Source organism: Aricia agestis, chromosome 8, assembly GCF_905147365.1.
Source record: "Aricia agestis chromosome 8, ilAriAges1.1, whole genome shotgun sequence".
Taxonomy (NCBI): domain Eukaryota; kingdom Metazoa; phylum Arthropoda; class Insecta; order Lepidoptera; family Lycaenidae; genus Aricia; species Aricia agestis.
This window is the reverse complement of record NC_056413.1, coordinates 5,471,530-5,489,034: the sequence shown is the minus strand read 5'-3', so window position 1 is coordinate 5,489,034 and position 17,505 is coordinate 5,471,530. Positions and strand designations below refer to the sequence as shown.

Genomic DNA, 17,505 nt, shown 5'->3' with positions numbered 1-17,505 from the left:
ATTAACCATTAAATATTCGATGTCGTGCACAAGTGTGGGCAAGTGATACAACTTCAGGAAACGTGCCATTTTGTGTGCCCTCCAAAACTCCATCGAAAGTTTTAGTAAAGGGTCTACCGCTTTACTAACACAACTGACTTGACTCGTTGACTTTACTGACTACTTTTGACTTGACGATAATCTGTCATTTTTTTAATTTCAATTTTATAAACTTTTTACGAAATTTTTTTCCCGCCATATTTTACTTAACACTGGCCATGGTTAAAAAGCCGAGCGCCATATTAAGAAAAAAAATACATACATGTCAATGTCACTGTCAAAGTGTCATTTTTTTGATATTATTGAGCTGAGTTTTGGAAATCCGATACCTAATTTGGTTATTTTGAAATATCCCCAAATATATACTAGTAATCTGTGAATATCCCTATAATAATTCCATATCAGCGATAAACTTTTAACATAAATGAATCTCCGAACATAAAAGGTATTGATTGTGTTGTGGGTACTTCGTTCGCCATTCCAAATAACAATGTTTTTGCACATTATTCTCAATGTTCTTCTTATCACAAGTGTTTTAAGTGATAACGAGGTTGATGTAAAGTCAGAAGAAGATTTGGGAGTAAAATACGCCAACCGTTGCGAAGTTTGTAAAATACTTGCTACTGAATTACAAGCGAGGTTAGAGGAGACCGGTAAAGTGCACGACGTACTCGAAATCGGGTATTCCTTGGACGATGTACAGCCAAAGAAAAAAACTAAATATGAAAAGTCTGAGCTTAGACTGATCGAATCCATCGACGGCGTATGCGACAGAATCTTGGAGTACAACATACACAAGGAACGAAAAGACAGCACCAGATTTGCAAAAGGCATGAGTCAAACTTTCAAAACTCTTCATGGCCTCGTGGACAAAGGTGTGAAAGTTGATCTGGGGATACCATTAGAGTTGTGGGATAAACCATCCGCAGAAATCACCCATATGAAGACACAGTGCGAGAGTCTTCTAGAAGAGAATGAGGAAGCAATAGAGAATTGGTATTGGAATCATCAGGGTAGCGTTGACTTAAAGCACCATCTATGTACAAAACATGCTCTGAGGAACACAGACAATTCCTGCTTATTTGAGGAGGTGAAGAATGTCAAAGGGGAAGAAAAAGACAAAGATGAACTCTAGTTCTCTCGTTCAGGCTGTTTAGTCATTATTTTTATTTTTATATCAATATGTTCTAATGTGATCTTAATTTTAAAATAATTGTATCCAAACAATAGGACAATGAGATTCATATAATAATGATTTCTATTGACATTGTTTTTTAATTACGCAATGTTAACTCTCCCTATTATTATCTTACCACAACACATGTCTACTAGTCCACATTGCAAACATAGGAATATTTTTATAATTTTTTTAATGTTGCCAAATATAACTCCGAAATAAGGTTTTTAAAAATATCTGTGCTACAAATATTATAAATGCGAATTCCGTCTGTGACCTCTTAAACTGTTACTCTGAGCCTGGACACACGCACTAGCCGCCAGGTCGCGGCGGCCATCGAAAGTATGATGTGGCCGCTGGTCGCGTTGCGGCCAGGTGCGCGTGGTCTATACGCGCGTGGCCATAGACCACAGGCACCTGGCCGCACGCTGTCAAGCGGCCACACCATGCTTTCGATGGCTACCGCGGCCTGGCCGCTAGTGCGCGCCCGGGCTTAAACTGCTGAATCGATTTTTATGAAATTTTCTATGGAGATAGTTTGTTTCCTGGGAAAGGACATAGGATACTTTTTATCCCAGAAAAATGTACAGTTCCTGTGTTATTAAACGAGTTTCTGCTCAACAAAGTTGTAGGCGTCATCTAGTGTAAGTATTATAAATATGAAGATAATGGAAATCTTGATGTCCATCTTGCTATATTTAAAATAATAATATGCAAAATTCTGAACATTTCTTCCAATGTCTAATGAATAAATGATAAACCAGTTCTATTATAAAGCATAGAGGAATTATACAAGTATGTATGATAAAGTAAAAGGCATAAAAATTGATAAGCACTTTAATTTACTTCATAAAAGTACTATACAAACTTCTGTGACAATTTTACACCTGTTACAGCAGAGGTGCTAAAGAAATCTGCAGAACTTCTGCATATATTCACTATGAGATAAATTTTACACAAAAGAAACATAAATAATATCATAATTAAACTAATAGGATTAAATACATTCATTCCGCTGTATTCAGTCACCAGACAATCGAGAGCCTAGACAATAGACATTCATACGTTTTAAATAATAATATACAACAACATAACACCTATTGTATGTCTGTCCCGCAACGTACCATACCGGTAACATTCGATGTGTTATGGACGTTGTACATCGTATAAAAATACTATGTTACATTTCCAAATTACTATAATATTCTACTTCTATAGATATTGGCTGGTATCTTGGTACTCCTCGTCGCTGTCTGAGCCGTCGTCTGTCAGCTCGCGCTGTACGGCCTCTTCCGACTCCCCAACACATTCAGAGCTCGATGCATCTGCAACAATTACAACACTATAGCAAATATACAATAAAACATAGCATTTAAATTATTTTGTTACACATTCATAGTAGCACCTCCATCATGGGAATCGCAGACACAATAGATTTTCAATTGTTATGCAACAGCCGGCTGCTTGGGAATTGATGGGTTAAAGGCAAATCAGGGCAAAAAATTTGTGCCTCATTATTTTGTTCAATGTATAGAAAAATTATTCAAGCAATTTTAAGTTGATACTAGGAATCAAAAGATTATGTAAACTTTGTAACACTAGAAATTCTGATCATACTAAATGGCATACTACAGAATAAATACAGTGTACACATCTATAAAATAGCAATTAATGCTTTTAATCTACATCCTATTTTATATGCAAAAAAGATAACAATAAAATTATATCACATTTCAATAAAGTCAACTGTGTATTGTGTGCTTAAACGCTAGAGTGATGAAAAAAGCGTATGTGTAGCGCAGAGCCGCCAACGTTATGAATATTATAGAGACTAGCTGTCCCGGCAAACGTTGTTTTGCCATAATATAAAGTATTTCGCTCATATTATTTTATTGAAGTGACTAAATAAGTATGGCCCCAATCACCATGGCAACGTCCATCTCTACAGTCGCACAAACGATGGTCGCCGTCAGTCTCGAGTTGTAATAATTTACTATTATTTATTCAACAAATACACTTATCAATATAAAAAGTAGATGTCCGATTCTCCACCCTAGCCGATATGCTTGCTTATGATTCACGAAAATCGGTCGAGCCATTTCAGAGGAGTTTAACCACGCACTGCGCACACCGTGACACGAGAATTTTATATATTAGATTTAACGGTTGGCAGCCCTGGTGAATGTGCAAAATAACTAGAAAAGCTACAAATAATTACCCAGTTACCTGCTTGCGACTCCCATAGCGTGTCACACCGCCGCGTCTTGGTGGGAGGCGGCGACACCGAGCCCCTACAAAGAAAGGTCCATTAGTTAATTATGTAGAATAGAAAGTATTTTTTACTAGACGACGCCCGAAACTTCGTTGCTACAAAAGTCGTTTATCGCGCGGGAATCGTACATTTTCCAGGGTAAAAAGTATCCTATGTCCTTTATCGGGACTCAAAGTTTTCCCATACCAAATTTCAGCGAAATCGGTTTAGTGGTTTGGGCGTGAAAAGACAAACAGACAGACACACTTTCTCAAAAGTATAGATTGAAAGATTGTTTTGTTCTACGAAGTTTACAAAGGTAACTCGTATATACGGTTAGAGCCAGCCCACACGGCGCATTGCGTCAGCGTTGCGTCAACGCAGCGCTTCCCTTGCGTAGTTTTACATACAAAATTAATAATAATATCTATGGACACTTCACAACAGCACGTCAGTCTGGCTCGGTGGCAAGAACCTGAAGGACTGCTTTTATTTGATGATAAGGGTGAAATACGGTTTCCTGGGCCAAGTTCTAGTAACCTCCGGTGATCCGGAGGGAGTCCGACATACCCCTGCCTCTTTCCCCGAGGAGGCGAGGAATGCGTAGTGCATTTCCCCTCCTCAAAAAAAAAAAGCCAAGTTCTAGTAGAAATATGCATATGTTCAATGAAATTGAATATAGGTCAAGTAACTTATTCAAGAGTGTCCTGGTAGCTATAGTTTACTTCAAGAGTGTTCGTAGCAGTTTACCTGTGTAATTTAGGTGTTGGTATACAGCTAATTTACCTGTGATCGGGCGTGGCGTCGCCGTTCTCGCTGGGGGGCGGGGAGGAGCGGGGCGAGGGGGGCTGGGAGAGCGCCTGCATGAGCCGGCCCTTGCCCTCGTGCCAGATGCTGGACAGGCGGCCGTCGGGGCCGAACAGCAGCAGGAACGCGTCGATCAGCTCGCGCGATTTCTCCTCCCACTTCGTCAGTATGTCCACGCGCTTCTCGCCGATGTTCGTCATCACCTGGGGACGATTGACGTATAGTTAAATAGATTATAGATAGCTTAAGAAGTTAAATGACTTCTCTTAGGGCTCCCGTACAAAACTAAGAATTCGCATCGCATCGCAATGTCATTTTTATTATGAATTGCGATGCGAATTCACAGTTATGTGTGTGAGCCCTTAAGTTTAGGATGAACATTTTTACAACTTACTTGGTCAGGGCCCGATCTAAGGGGGGGCGAGCGGCAAAAATGAGGGGCGGCGAAATTGACTTATTCCTATCTTACAACCTAGCCATCCACCACTTAAGTTTGAGAATTTTACCAGCTTTACCTTAAGTTTGCTAGTGGAAATATATAAGATTTAAGTAAAATACTATAGTATTTTACTTAAATATTCCTCCCATTTTTCCCCAACAAATATGTTTCCTGTATATGTAAAGGGCGGCGAAAATAATCTTTGCCTGGAGCGGCTAAATGGCTAGATCGGGTTCTGATCTTGGTACATTCCGTACCAGCTACTAGACTTATTAGAACAACACAACTACGGTAAAGACTAAAGTGTTTTTTTAATTCAACAATACAGCTTTGAAAATCGTTCAAATGCTGTCTCGGTATAATAAGCGTATGAAAGTATCTATGTTAAAATAATATTAGACCAAAAATTTGTTGTTTGCCATATGAGACTACAAATTTCTAAGGTTTTTGACTAAAGTTAATGTATTAACTAGCGCTTTTGATTACCCCAAATATTAACAATGAACAACCAAGGTACTGCTTCTAAGTACAAAAACACGGCAAAAACCTTCTCGGCAACAAAAACTCTGGAAAGAACAGCTGTCGCCAGTAGTATTTCCGGACCAATACGACCTGCAAACCTCAAAGAAGAGACCGTATTTCCTCTTAAAAGGCCGGCAACGCACCTGCAGCTCTTCTGATGTTGCGATAGGCGACACAGTAGTTGCTTTTCATCATGTAACCCGTTTGCTCGTTTACCCCTTATTTTATAAAAAAAGGTCAGCAGATGCATCCTCTCACCTTCTTCCCCTTATCCTTGAGCTCGTCCATCTTGTTCTGCAATCGGAACTTCTTCTCGCTGAGGAAGGAGACATTGAGCTCCTTGGCGGAGTACCCCCGCGCAAGGTTCCGCCGCACGTATATGTCGTAGTCGCGAACTATCCGCGCCACTATGTCCGACGTCGATACACCTGTCAAATTATTGCTAATTATAAAGCTGTGAGTGTGTAAACACATTAGGCCGAAATTACGCGGCCGAAATTCGGCACAATTAAGCCTGCAGTGTATTTTAAATTACCGATGACACACATTGCCGAAATTACGTCGCGATATAGCGTACAGCCGAACTTCGATCGGAGTCGGACGTAAGTTTGGCAGCGATTCGGCGGCCATATTTTTTTTCGGCGTCAATTCGGCGGCGTTCGAGACACTGAATACTCGGACAAAGTTACGCAACTGAATTTTCGCCGCGTAATTTCGGCTCTTATCGTTTGTCATATCAGCCGAATGCGTCGGAACGTAAAATCGGCCTCAGAAATTCGGTTGCGTACTTTTCCGCCTAGTGTGTTTACTGTTTAGCCACTCAAGGCTTAAGACCTTAAGTCTCCTTATTACCTTCCGTCCTCTCTGTGGCGACGAACATGTCCTTGGCCTTGATCATGGCGTACAGGTCCTCGCAGTCCTCGGTGGTGTAGGGTATGTCGTCGTGCGCCACGAAGTCTATCTTGTGCTTCTCCAGAAACTCCTCATCGTATTCCCACGGCGCGTCGCACACGATCTGAAAACAATCAGTTTTGTGTTTAAAGGAATAGTTAGTTGAAAAAAAAAACGTTTTATTTTAAAAGTTTTATTTTAACACTTTATTGCATTGTCATTGGCTCTTAATACGTATGCAAAGTTTCGAATTAATTAGACTATTATGTGGACAGGCAAAAATCATGCTCAAAGATTCCTTTACATACACACCTAAGCTTAAAAAAGAGTGTTAAAATGTATGTAGTAACATAGACCGGCATTACTCTTCGGTCATAAACTCATAATGAGTTTACTCACTTTTTACTCATAATAACCGAAAAAGTGTTCAAAATAGTCGGCTATTATCTTATCCATAGGCCTCTTAGCAGGCACAATAAGCGAAAATATGTCTGTCTGAATGTCTGTTACCTCTAACCGTTACCCGAATCCCAAAAAAAGGATATCCGACATAGGATTTTTTTATCCTGGAAAATATACGGTTTCCGCGCTTAAACGAATTTTGGGGCAACGAAGTTGCGGGCGTCATCTAGTCAAAAATAGATATTTATACGTGGGAGAGCCATGCTTCGGCACGAATGGGCCGGCTCGACCGGAGAAATACCACGTTCTCACAGAAAACCGGCGTGAAACAGCGCTTGTGCTGTGGTTCGCCGAGTGAGTGAGTTTACCGGAGGCCCAATTCCCTTTCCTATCCTCCCCCATTCCCTTCCCTTCCCTTCCCATTCCTACCCTCCCCTATTACCCTATTCCCTCTTAAAAGGCCGGCAACGCACCTGCACCTCTTCTGATGCTGCGAGTGTCCATGGGCGACGGAAGTTGCTTTCCATCAGGTGACCTGTTTGCTCGTTTGCCCCCTTATTTCATTAAAAAAAAACATGAATTTGAATACTTTTACGAGTTATCGGCAACCCCGTAAATTATGGGACGCAGATTTCGTCTGTTTAGTTTTGTTGGCACTGTATCTAGGTAACATTATGATTTATGAGTTTACAGAGCCAACGACCTACATCTAACAGAAAACCGTACGTTTATCCTATTATATAATGACACACTTTTTAGTATCGATTTACCTTGTACGGTACGCTTAACGACACGTGCTTAGAATCTTTATTTGTTTAATTAATATTTATTTGCATATAAAAATAGAACTTTTCAGCTTAAACACTGATATCCATAATTATAAATCAATAAGGCTTAAAACTGTTCTTAAAACTGATATAGACCAATTAATGTCAGATTGTAAAGAATACGATTTTGCTGAAGTGTATAATGAATCAAACTTAAACCTAGCCATGAATAAATTCATAAATATAATACAAAAATTAATTGCTAAAAACACAAAAAGTCGATTTATTCCCAGAAACAAATATATTATAAAACCGTGGATAACAGCTGGAATGTTGCGGTGCTTACACAATAGAGACAAATTACATAAAAAATTAAAAGCAAACCCAAATAATGAAATATTAAAAACAACGTACCTAAGGTATCGAAATCATTGCAACACTATTGTAAAGAAACTAAAAAACCAATATGACAGTGAACAGATAAATCTATATAAAAATAACTCCAAAAAGCTTTGGCACAAAATTAAATCACTAACTAATAACAATAAAAATACAGAATTACCAATCCAACTTTTAAAAACAAATAGCAATCCGGTAGAGTCAGTTAACGAAATAAATAAATACTTCTCTAATATAGGAAGGAACTTATCTGAAAAATTTAAACATGTGAACATCCCAGCATCTGAAAAAACTTTTAATCCTCCAAGCAAATCTTTTGTTCTTCTACCTACGGACAATCAAGAAATACTCAGAACAATTCAACTTTTAAAAAGTGACTGCTCTCCTGGTGTTGATGGTATAAGTGCCGACATACTGAAAAAACTGTCTACCATTATAACACCAGTTCTGAATGACCTAATTAATCGCTGTTTTGACCACGGAGTCTTCCCAGATGCACTTAAAAAGGCTGTAGTTCATCCAATCTACAAATCAGGTGACAGAAGCAGCGTCAACAATTATAGACCGATTGCGATCCTACCTACAATATCAAAACTGTTTGAACGACTTATAAATACTAGGCTGGTTAAATATTTAGAAGACAACAATTTACTATCGAACTCACAATATGGGTTCAGGCTAGGACGCTCAACTAACAATGCAGTACTAGATCTTGTTAACTTTATAGTTCAAAAGTTGGATAACAAAAAGAAATGCGTTACTATATTCCTGGATTTAGCAAAGGCATTTGACACTGTTTCTGTCCCCTGTCTTGTAGATAAACTAGAAGCCCATGGTATCAGAGGAACTCCACTGGCATTGTTAACTGATTACCTGCGAAATAGAACTCAATCAGTAAAAATCGGTGACAATACTAGTGAAGAACTTCCGGTCACTTTTGGGGTACCACAGGGAAGCATATTGGGTCCCACCCTTTTTCTGTGCTATGTAAATCAGCTCTGTGCACTTAACCTTCAAAAATGCCGTATCTCCGCATATGCAGACGACACGGCTCTTACCTTTTATGGAGACTCATTCGAAGAAGTCTTTAATTCTGCTCAAGTAGGATTTAACAAAGTGTGCAATTGGTTATCGTCCCATTCCCTTACTTTAAATGAGGATAAAACAAAATATATTGTGTTCTCAATTCAAAACCGTAAAGAAATAATTAATCTCAAGAACCAAATTTATGCACACAAATGTCACTTTTCTCCACTTTCAAATAATTGCAACTGCGCCAAAATTTCCCGTGTTAATAATATAAAATATCTGGGTATTGAGATTGATTCTAATCTAACCTTTGAGAACCACATCAATTCCTTAAGCAGCAAAATTCGGAAATTGTCTTACATTTTTAAAACACTACGGGAAGTGGCAGATAGACAGATTATAAAGTCAGTATATGAGGCATTAGTACAGTCCATAATATCGTACTGTATCACTACGTGGGGCGGAGCCTCCAAATCTAAATTACTAACCCTCGAAAGATCACAAAGAATGTTACTCAAAGTTAGCTTTAGAAAACCTCGCTTATATCCTACAACTAAATTATACGAAGACGCCCAAGTCCTTTCAGTCCGTCAACTTTATATATACCATACTCTACTACACACACATAATAATATACCACAAGAAGGCCGCAGAACACTTATAGCCCATACGAGACGTAGCTACGCTACATGTGAGCCTACAGCCGTCAATACATCTTTTGCTCAGAGATTTACTCAATATTTAGGTAGCGCCCTCTATAATAAATGTAACAAACAACTTTATATATCTAATTGTACCAGAACTGAATGCAAGAAACTAATTTATAAATGGTTACTAGGTCTTAATTACGAAGAAACGGAAAAGCTATTATTAGCTAGAATGTAAATTTATTTATTTATATACAAAAAGGTAAAAATCATATTTAATATTAAAATATTGTTATCTTATAATCATAATATATACAAACACAACCAACAAACAACACACAAACACCACATACACAATTACACTTACAACATACACACACCTAAATTAATAAGATTATTTTTTACTATTTACTTTAAATTAAGAAGGTAAGAATATCAATATGTTTGACGCATATTTAACGGATGTATAATATTATATTGTAATATACATATAATGAGTGTAACTAAGTGATGTTCACAAATTGTACACAAATACATATAATAATTTTGGTTGGGGGGGCCTGGAGATCTATATTACAGGCTTGGCCTAGTTTAGACTCCAGATCTCCCACAAGTTACAACTTAATAAATATGTGTAAACTATTAGTTTTTAAGTACCTTTATATATCCTTGTAATTTGTGGAGATGAATAAAATGATTTATTATTATTATTATTATTATTAGAACATAACAAAACAACACAAGTTCAAGAATGTAGCAAATAGGAAGCCTTACTGCTTTATGTGGATTCCTCTAGTGTCTAGTTTTTTAGGTGCAAGATTTTTCTTTGATCATCCTATCGAGGTCATTATGAAGGGTGCTAACGACAGAACCGAGGTGTATTCAGGCGTAAGTGATTAGGGTCAGGAGGTAATATAGAGCACATAGACCGACATTCGAAGATATTTCCTATCAACACGACGAAACAGTAAGAGAGTAAATACATAGCTTAGTTATTGTTTTTATCTGAAGTCTAAACAATGATTTTTAATACATCTCCCACTACTCCTATTACTACTACTAACTACTGTCTACTGCATACAACTTGTACAAATCGTACTTTATCATGTTATATTTTCTTGGTTATCCCACTTATTTATAACTAGCTGTCCCGGTGAACTTCGTGTCACTTTAAAACCTTCCCTGATAAATGGGCTTCCTCGATAAATGGGCTATCTAACACTGAAAGATTTTTTCAAATCGGACCAGTAGTTCCTGAGATTAGCGCGTTCAAATAAGCCCTTTCAAATAATTTCCCCCCGTTTTTTCCACACTTTTTTTTCTATTTCTTCGCTCTTATTAGTCTTAGCGTGATAAAATATAGACTATAACCTTCCTAAACAAATGGGCTATCTAACATGAAAGAGTTTTTTTTTTAAATCGGACCAGTAGTTCCTGAGATTAGCGCGTTCAAATAAGCCCTTTCATATAATTTCCCCCGTTTTTTCCACATTTTCCACTATTTCTTCGCTCCTATTAGTCTTAGCGTGATAAAATATAGCCTATAGCCTTCCTCGATCAATGGACTATCTAACACTGAAAGAATTTTTCAAATCGGACCAGTAGTTCCTGTGATTAGCGCGTTCAAATAAGCCCTTTCAAATAATTCCCCCCCGTTTTTTCCACATTTTCCTCTATATCTTCGTTTCTATTAGTCTTAGCGTCATAAAATATAGCCTATAGCCTTCCTCGATAAATGGGCTATCTAACACTGAAAGAATTTTTCAAATCGGATCAGTAGTTCCTGAGATTAGCGTGTTCAAACAAACAAACAAACTAACTAACAAACTCTGCAGAATTATAATATTAGTATAGATATAGTTTATAGTAAGTATACATAAATAATAGATAGTATATTTATAAATTATCAACAAGTAATGTCAAGGGTATTGACCTTGTGGTAAACATAAAATAACCCGCGTGATATACATGTGATAGTAAACGGTTTATTAATCTTAATAACGACATTAATCACAAGAGCCACTTACACGAATGGTGCTGTTGTGTCGTTTTCTATTCCTACTTACACATCGATCGAAAGAAACCTTTCTCATTGTAATTTGTGTCTTTAATTTACCTATGTATAATGTGCAGACAAAATATTTTTATAAATATTATTTTTATATGCATACTTCGGTGGGTTGATGTAATACGAATTGGAGGCTACCTGGGCAACGAATCAACCAAAACTTTTGCTTGAAAATATTATAATATCAAATACTTTTAATAGCGACTGTAATGTTAGCTTTGTGAATTGTGACTCAATCTGAACATATTTTGTAGGTGAGACCATTCGGGACGCTAACAATTATTATTAACATCATAATAAGATGTAATTATATACCTCGTCAAGTTGTTAATTTGTGACACAGAAATATCGACATAATAAACATTTTGTATAATTAACCCCAATGAGGAAAAAATCGACATTGTGTCATTACTCATTAATTAACCATCTAAGTAAAAATTACAATACGTTTCGTTCTTGTCTGTCAAGCTACTTTTCTAATGTATGGATGACTCCAATTTTAATCCAATATTAAATACAGCTTCATCTAAATCCTATCAAATAACAATTTCTTTGACGTTTTCAATACCATTTTTAGGGTTCTGTATTCAACAAGGAACCCTTAAAGTAAGAAATATGCAGATTGCTGAATTTAAAACGAAATCAATCACGGCTAAGAAGACTTACTAATAAGTTATTAAGTAATAATCGATCAACTAAAAAAAATGTATTCGGCGAAGAATAAAGGAACTTTTCATTCAAATTCCTAATTCCTTTGATAGGAACTGAGATGATGTTGTTAGTATTTAACACGTTATAAATGTACGTTCATTGACCATACAAAATTTTTCCAAAACTAGCGGTACTACGGAATAACGGAACCCTATATTGCGCGTGGCCCGTCACGCACTTGGCCGTTTTTTTTATACCAAGACTGTCAAAAATATCTTCAAGCTGTACTAATGTTGGCTTAAATGTTAAAACAGCAGAATCAGGGTACAGAACGTAAATGGCAACTAAAGTGCGACAAGGCTTTATATGAATTTGGGCGGGGGCGCTACTGGTGAAGGAGAACTGTCAAAATGACGTTTTTATGATGGCAGCGTTAGTTCCTTTTTTCGCCACGTTCAATTAAATTAAAGCCTTGTCGAGCTGTATAGTGCGACTGGCGACAAGGCTTTAAATGAACGTGGCGAAAAAAGGAACTAACGTCGCCATCATACAGAAACGCCATTTTTGATAGTTCTTCAATTCGTTAACGTGGGTGGGGGCGCTGCAGGTCAAGAGAGAACCCTTTACCTGCAGCGTCCCCACCCACGTTCATTTAAAGCGTTGTCGCACTGTACTAAATTAGTATTTAAAGTACCTCGTCGACGTATCTGCAGTGTCTGACGGCCTCGTACCTTTCCTCCTCAGTCATCACCGTCCGCCCCTTTCGACTGTGCGTCAGCGCATCACTGCACACTGAAAAAAAAGAATACTTGTCACTTCGTTTGTTTTTTTTTCTGTGTTTTAATATGGACAAGAGGTAGAGCGATTATGGTTAGAAATATCCTTAATGTGACATGGCCAAAATGCCATGAGAAATGTATTTAGATTCCAGTTGAGGAAGGTTTTTTTGTAGTTTTGTCAGACGTTGAGAATAATTTATTGTACTCTTATACTCATGTACACCGTATAAGCCTCACAAAAATTAAAGATCATTTGGCGAAACTAGAGGGGGTATAAGGCACACGTATATCCACCAATAGTGTTTCACCGTCTAATCTACGATCTACCAATAACGAGCCACCTGTTAAGGCGAAGCCTTGATAATTCGGCTGCAGCGATATCGATTTTTCTCAGCAATGACTAAAGCTAAGAAATTAAAGTTCATTGTCAGTATTCATCATGTCTTTGTCTTTGAATTACCCACTAACACAATTGGTCAACTTTTATAACACAGAATAATCAATCAAAAAGGTCTCTGTAAAAAAGGGGATTCCTATTTTGCCAACAGAGGAGAGTGATTTAAGCTTCCAAAATTTGTACATAGATTGGTTCAAGCATACACTTTAATTTTCCCATAGCTTATATGAAATGTATTTATGGTTTTTAAATTACGCCACAAAAACCATTTTGTCGCTTACGCCCTTTCCATTTCTTGCTGTTCAATTGCTTGTTTTCTATGAGAGGTCGGGCCGGTCTCTCATAGAAAACAAGCAATCTAAAACATTTATCTGCGAAAAATCTTGAAAGTGGTAGCTAACAGTCAACAGAGATAGAAAGGATTTCATACTTAGATTTGATGGTCCTAAAATATGGATTGTTCTATTTGTAGGACAATGTTACTCTTAAATTATATAACTATCAACCTACCAATATACAAAAAATCAGCTGGTTAGGGTTCCGTTTTAGGGTTCTGTAATCAACAAAACTTGGTTGACTACGGTACCCTAAAAGTTAAAACGGTAATATAATAGCATAGTATAATAGTCAAGGAGGAATATATTTTCTTGAACTTCCCAAAAATAAAAATCAGCCAAGTGCGAGTTGGACTCGCGCATGATGGATTCCGTACCATTATAGAGCTAAATAGGTAAAAAATGTGTTTTTTTTGTATAGGAGCCCCCCTTAATTATATATTTTATTTAAATTTTATTATTAATTATTATTAAAGTATAAAATATACAACTGAGTATTTTGTGAACATTTCAAGTGTCTACTTTAATTACCATTATTGATATCGAGCAAAAAAATTACGTTTTTGTATGGGAGCCCCCTTCAATATTTCATTTATTTTGTTTTTAGTATTTGTTGTTACCTATAGCGGCAACAGATATGTAACACAATCTGTGACAGAAATCTAGCTATAGCGGTTCATGAGATACAGCCTGGAGACAGACAGAAGGACAGACAGACAGACATCGAAGTCTTAGTAATAGGGTCCCGTTTTTACCCTTTGGGTACGGAACCCTGAAAACTAAGTTTATAACAAAGTTTGAAATTGATTATAAATTTATTTTGCGTTTGCGAGAGATAAAAATGACATTTATAAGAAAAATGCTATAGATTTCAATAAATTAATGCCTGATTCTAAAAACAACATTCATATTATTGTCCATAGAATCACGTAGTACTAATTAGTATTCTACGTATCTAAGTGGAATGTTTATTTTTTTCTGTAAATCCCCAAATGAGGAAGGCTTTTAATGTTTTTGTAGTTATTTACGAGGTGAACGAGGATTTAGCGTTTATAGTTTTTTACAACGTTTGACGTCAATCACCATAAAACTTGACAGCGGGAGCTGAAATATCCATTTATGAATAAATTACAAAGGTCAAATTTTGAACTCGGTGTTGGCGTACCTAAATGGAAAGATATGGAACAAAACTCATCAAAATAAAGGTGTTACAGTTATTACACTCTAATCATATTCTGTCTAGCATTTTCCCAGTCATCTTAGAAGATGACTTGGAAAATGTTAGTCTTGTTATAAACACCTAGCTGGTACTAGTTGTGAATAAATCTTTAGTAAATCTAAAAGTTAACCGGTTCTAGATTCATAGAAAGCAGACTTTTCCCTTGCACTTATAATATTATGTTTAAGGTGCCTACACCGCAGTTCACAGCTTGTACACACCCATTATTTCATACATACAAAAGGCTTTCTATAAAACAGCTAAACAAAAATAAGTCTAAAATCCTTAATTGACTCTAACTGCTAACACCAACCAATTAAGAATAAATTTAAATACTTTGGTCATTACTAAAATAAATAATAATGATGTGAAGGAACTAATTAAAATTGAGACTATGTTACGAAATCGAAAAATTGCATCGCAATCAAAATGTTGCGCAGTTTCAAAAATAAACATCTAATCCTCGTAATTTTATCGTTACTCAATCGCTTCGATAAAGCATTATCTTTTAATTTTACTACAATCTAGCGATAGCTGCTTATCGTTGTTTAGATGGTTTTAACAAGAATCAAAAACGTGCACACTATCAGTGGTTACCGATTAGTCACGTTCATGAATGTCATTTGATGTGCATGTAATTAGAGATGATTTTCTACCCCCTTTATATAATTAAATTCAAGCACTATTGTATGGCAGCCCTAGTGCATGACTCTTAATTAAGCACGGCCTCTTTCTAGGAAACTCTATGGCTAGCAGCTGTGTCTGCGCATTTGCTAAGTTCATAATATTTTGTACTTGTTATACCTATTTGTTGTATTATATAATTAATCCCTAACCCATGATCCTAGGATCCCAACGAATGATCCTAATTTATTATTTAGGTCTTTGAAGTTTGTACTGCGCTATTATCCTAAGTCCTAAGTTCCTTACATAATATGAAATTGGCGTTTTGTTGTACAGGCCATTTGATCTCAAATATCTCTTCTTTGGTTAAGAATTCCAAATTCAAATTTATATAAGTATTCATTTATTTGGTACATTTGAGTTTCCAAAACAGTCATTCATTTGTTTTTTTCTTGATTATTTCTTCTTTGGAGTCGTTCATATCGCACAATGGAAAAATTGAAATATCGCTTTATTTACGAATATGAGTTCTACCGTGGCACAAGTGCTGCAGAAACAGCTCGAAGAATTAACAATGTGTATGGCGTTGGTGTCGCAACTCGCAAAAGAAAACACGGTACGGTTTTGGTTCCAACGATTTCGTTCTGGAAATTTCGACCTTCAGAACAAGCCCGTGGACGACCCGAGACCAAACTGAATAATGAAGAATTAAAGGCTATTGTGGAAGCGGATCCATCGCAAACCACTTGAGTTAGCAGCAGGCTTCGGTGTAAGTGATAAAACTGCTTTAATCCACTTGAAGCAAATTGGGAAGATAAAAAAACTAGAAAGATGTGTACCTCATAAATTGAGTGAAGCAAACCAGAAAACACGCGTCGACTGCTGCGTTACATTGCTCAACCGACACAATAATGAAGGGATTTTAAATCGGATCATTACTTGTGATGAAAAATGGATCCTTTACGATAATCGGAAGCGTTCGTCGCAACTCGCAATGGCTGTCCCCTGGAGAATCAGCCAAATCCTGCCCTAAGCGAAAATTGACTCTTTTCCAGAGCTTTCGAATCAAAGTAGTGTATCTGTCGCAGCCGACTGGTTTAAATAGCCGTTCAATCAAACAGCTAGCCCTTTGACTGAACAACGCCATTCAATCACACGGCTATACGTCGTTTAGCCGACTTGTTGACAATAACGTTCAACACTACAGCTAGACAACGCTTAACCAACTGTTTTTTTTTTGTTTTGGTGGAGGGCTGCGCCCCCCGAGCCCCCCTTTTATTTGACGGCGGTCGCCGGTTGCTGCCTCAGCACGCTCGCTGCGCATGCTGTTTGATTGAACGGCTATTTAAACCAGTCGGCTGCGACATATCAATCGATTTTTATCACTATCATACGCTCTGGAATACTCTGGATACAGAGAAGAGGTAAACGGGGTTAAAGCTCTTAGCGGAGTTTACGAAGACAAGATTAGTTCCAACTCACCTCCTACTATTAGATATACATTGTCGAATACTGTTTTCGCCTGCTGCAACTGTCTCGCGTGTCCCTGGTGGAACATGTCATATATGCCGTCAGCGTACACCCTGATCTTGCGCGGCGCGGTGCCGGCCAGCGCGACCGCTCGGGGGATGCGCCCGTACGATATCCTCTCCCGCTCCGCTACGGCGATGGGGTCTGTGCTGAAGGGCGCCGCATATCGAAGTGACTGGAATAGAAAGAGGGGATGTTAATGATTGAATGGACTTGGCCTATTTTATCAGATTTCGAGACAGAAATATTTGCAAGGAAATTTTCCAACAGGTAAAACATTGTTTTAATAATTATTGTTCATAAGGTTAAACTGTTACAGGAGATGGATTATATTTTATGACGAAGACTCAGGTTTCAAACTTCCTTTTGAAACCTGCGAATCGTCCTGTGAATGGAATATCTGGCGTGGGTAATCCAGAATTATACACTCTGACAATGCTTCGACAAGAGGATAAAAAAATAAATACGATATTATATGTAATATAAAACCGTGAGTGGGATAAACCCCACTGAGAAGTATAATAACATACCC

At 37.3% G+C, this 17,505-nt stretch overlaps 2 protein-coding genes across 4 annotated transcripts in view; one reads left to right on the top strand and one right to left on the bottom strand.

Annotated features, from left to right (window-relative positions):
- Window positions 1-358: 358 nt before the first annotated feature.
- Window positions 359-1,265, top strand: LOC121729366 (protein canopy homolog 4). The gene has a single exon (XM_042117845.1). It carries the CDS (start codon window positions 530-532, stop codon window positions 1,172-1,174), a length of 645 nt encoding a protein of 214 aa, XP_041973779.1. The 5' UTR covers window positions 359-529; the 3' UTR covers window positions 1,175-1,265.
- Window positions 1,266-2,039: 774 nt separating this feature from the next.
- LOC121729909 (choline-phosphate cytidylyltransferase B-like) overlaps window positions 2,040-17,505 on the bottom strand; it is a 33,938-nt gene continuing 18,472 nt past the window's right edge. For 2 of the 3 annotated variants that reach the window (XM_042118609.1, XM_042118610.1), the window contains exons 2-8: window positions 16,926-17,148; window positions 12,784-12,881; window positions 6,088-6,250; window positions 5,494-5,663; window positions 4,254-4,477; window positions 3,443-3,507; window positions 2,040-2,541 (exon numbers count right to left, since the gene is read on the bottom strand). In XM_042118609.1, coding sequence (XP_041974543.1) covers window positions 2,429-2,541; window positions 3,443-3,507; window positions 4,254-4,477; window positions 5,494-5,663; window positions 6,088-6,250; window positions 12,784-12,881; window positions 16,926-17,148 — 1,056 coding nt within the window. In that variant the 3' untranslated portion in view covers window positions 2,040-2,428. Of the gene's footprint in view, window positions 2,542-3,434; window positions 3,508-4,253; window positions 4,478-5,493; window positions 5,664-6,087; window positions 6,251-12,783; window positions 12,882-16,925; window positions 17,149-17,505 lie in introns of all 3 variants that reach the window. The other variant, XM_042118611.1, reaches the window with a different exon arrangement.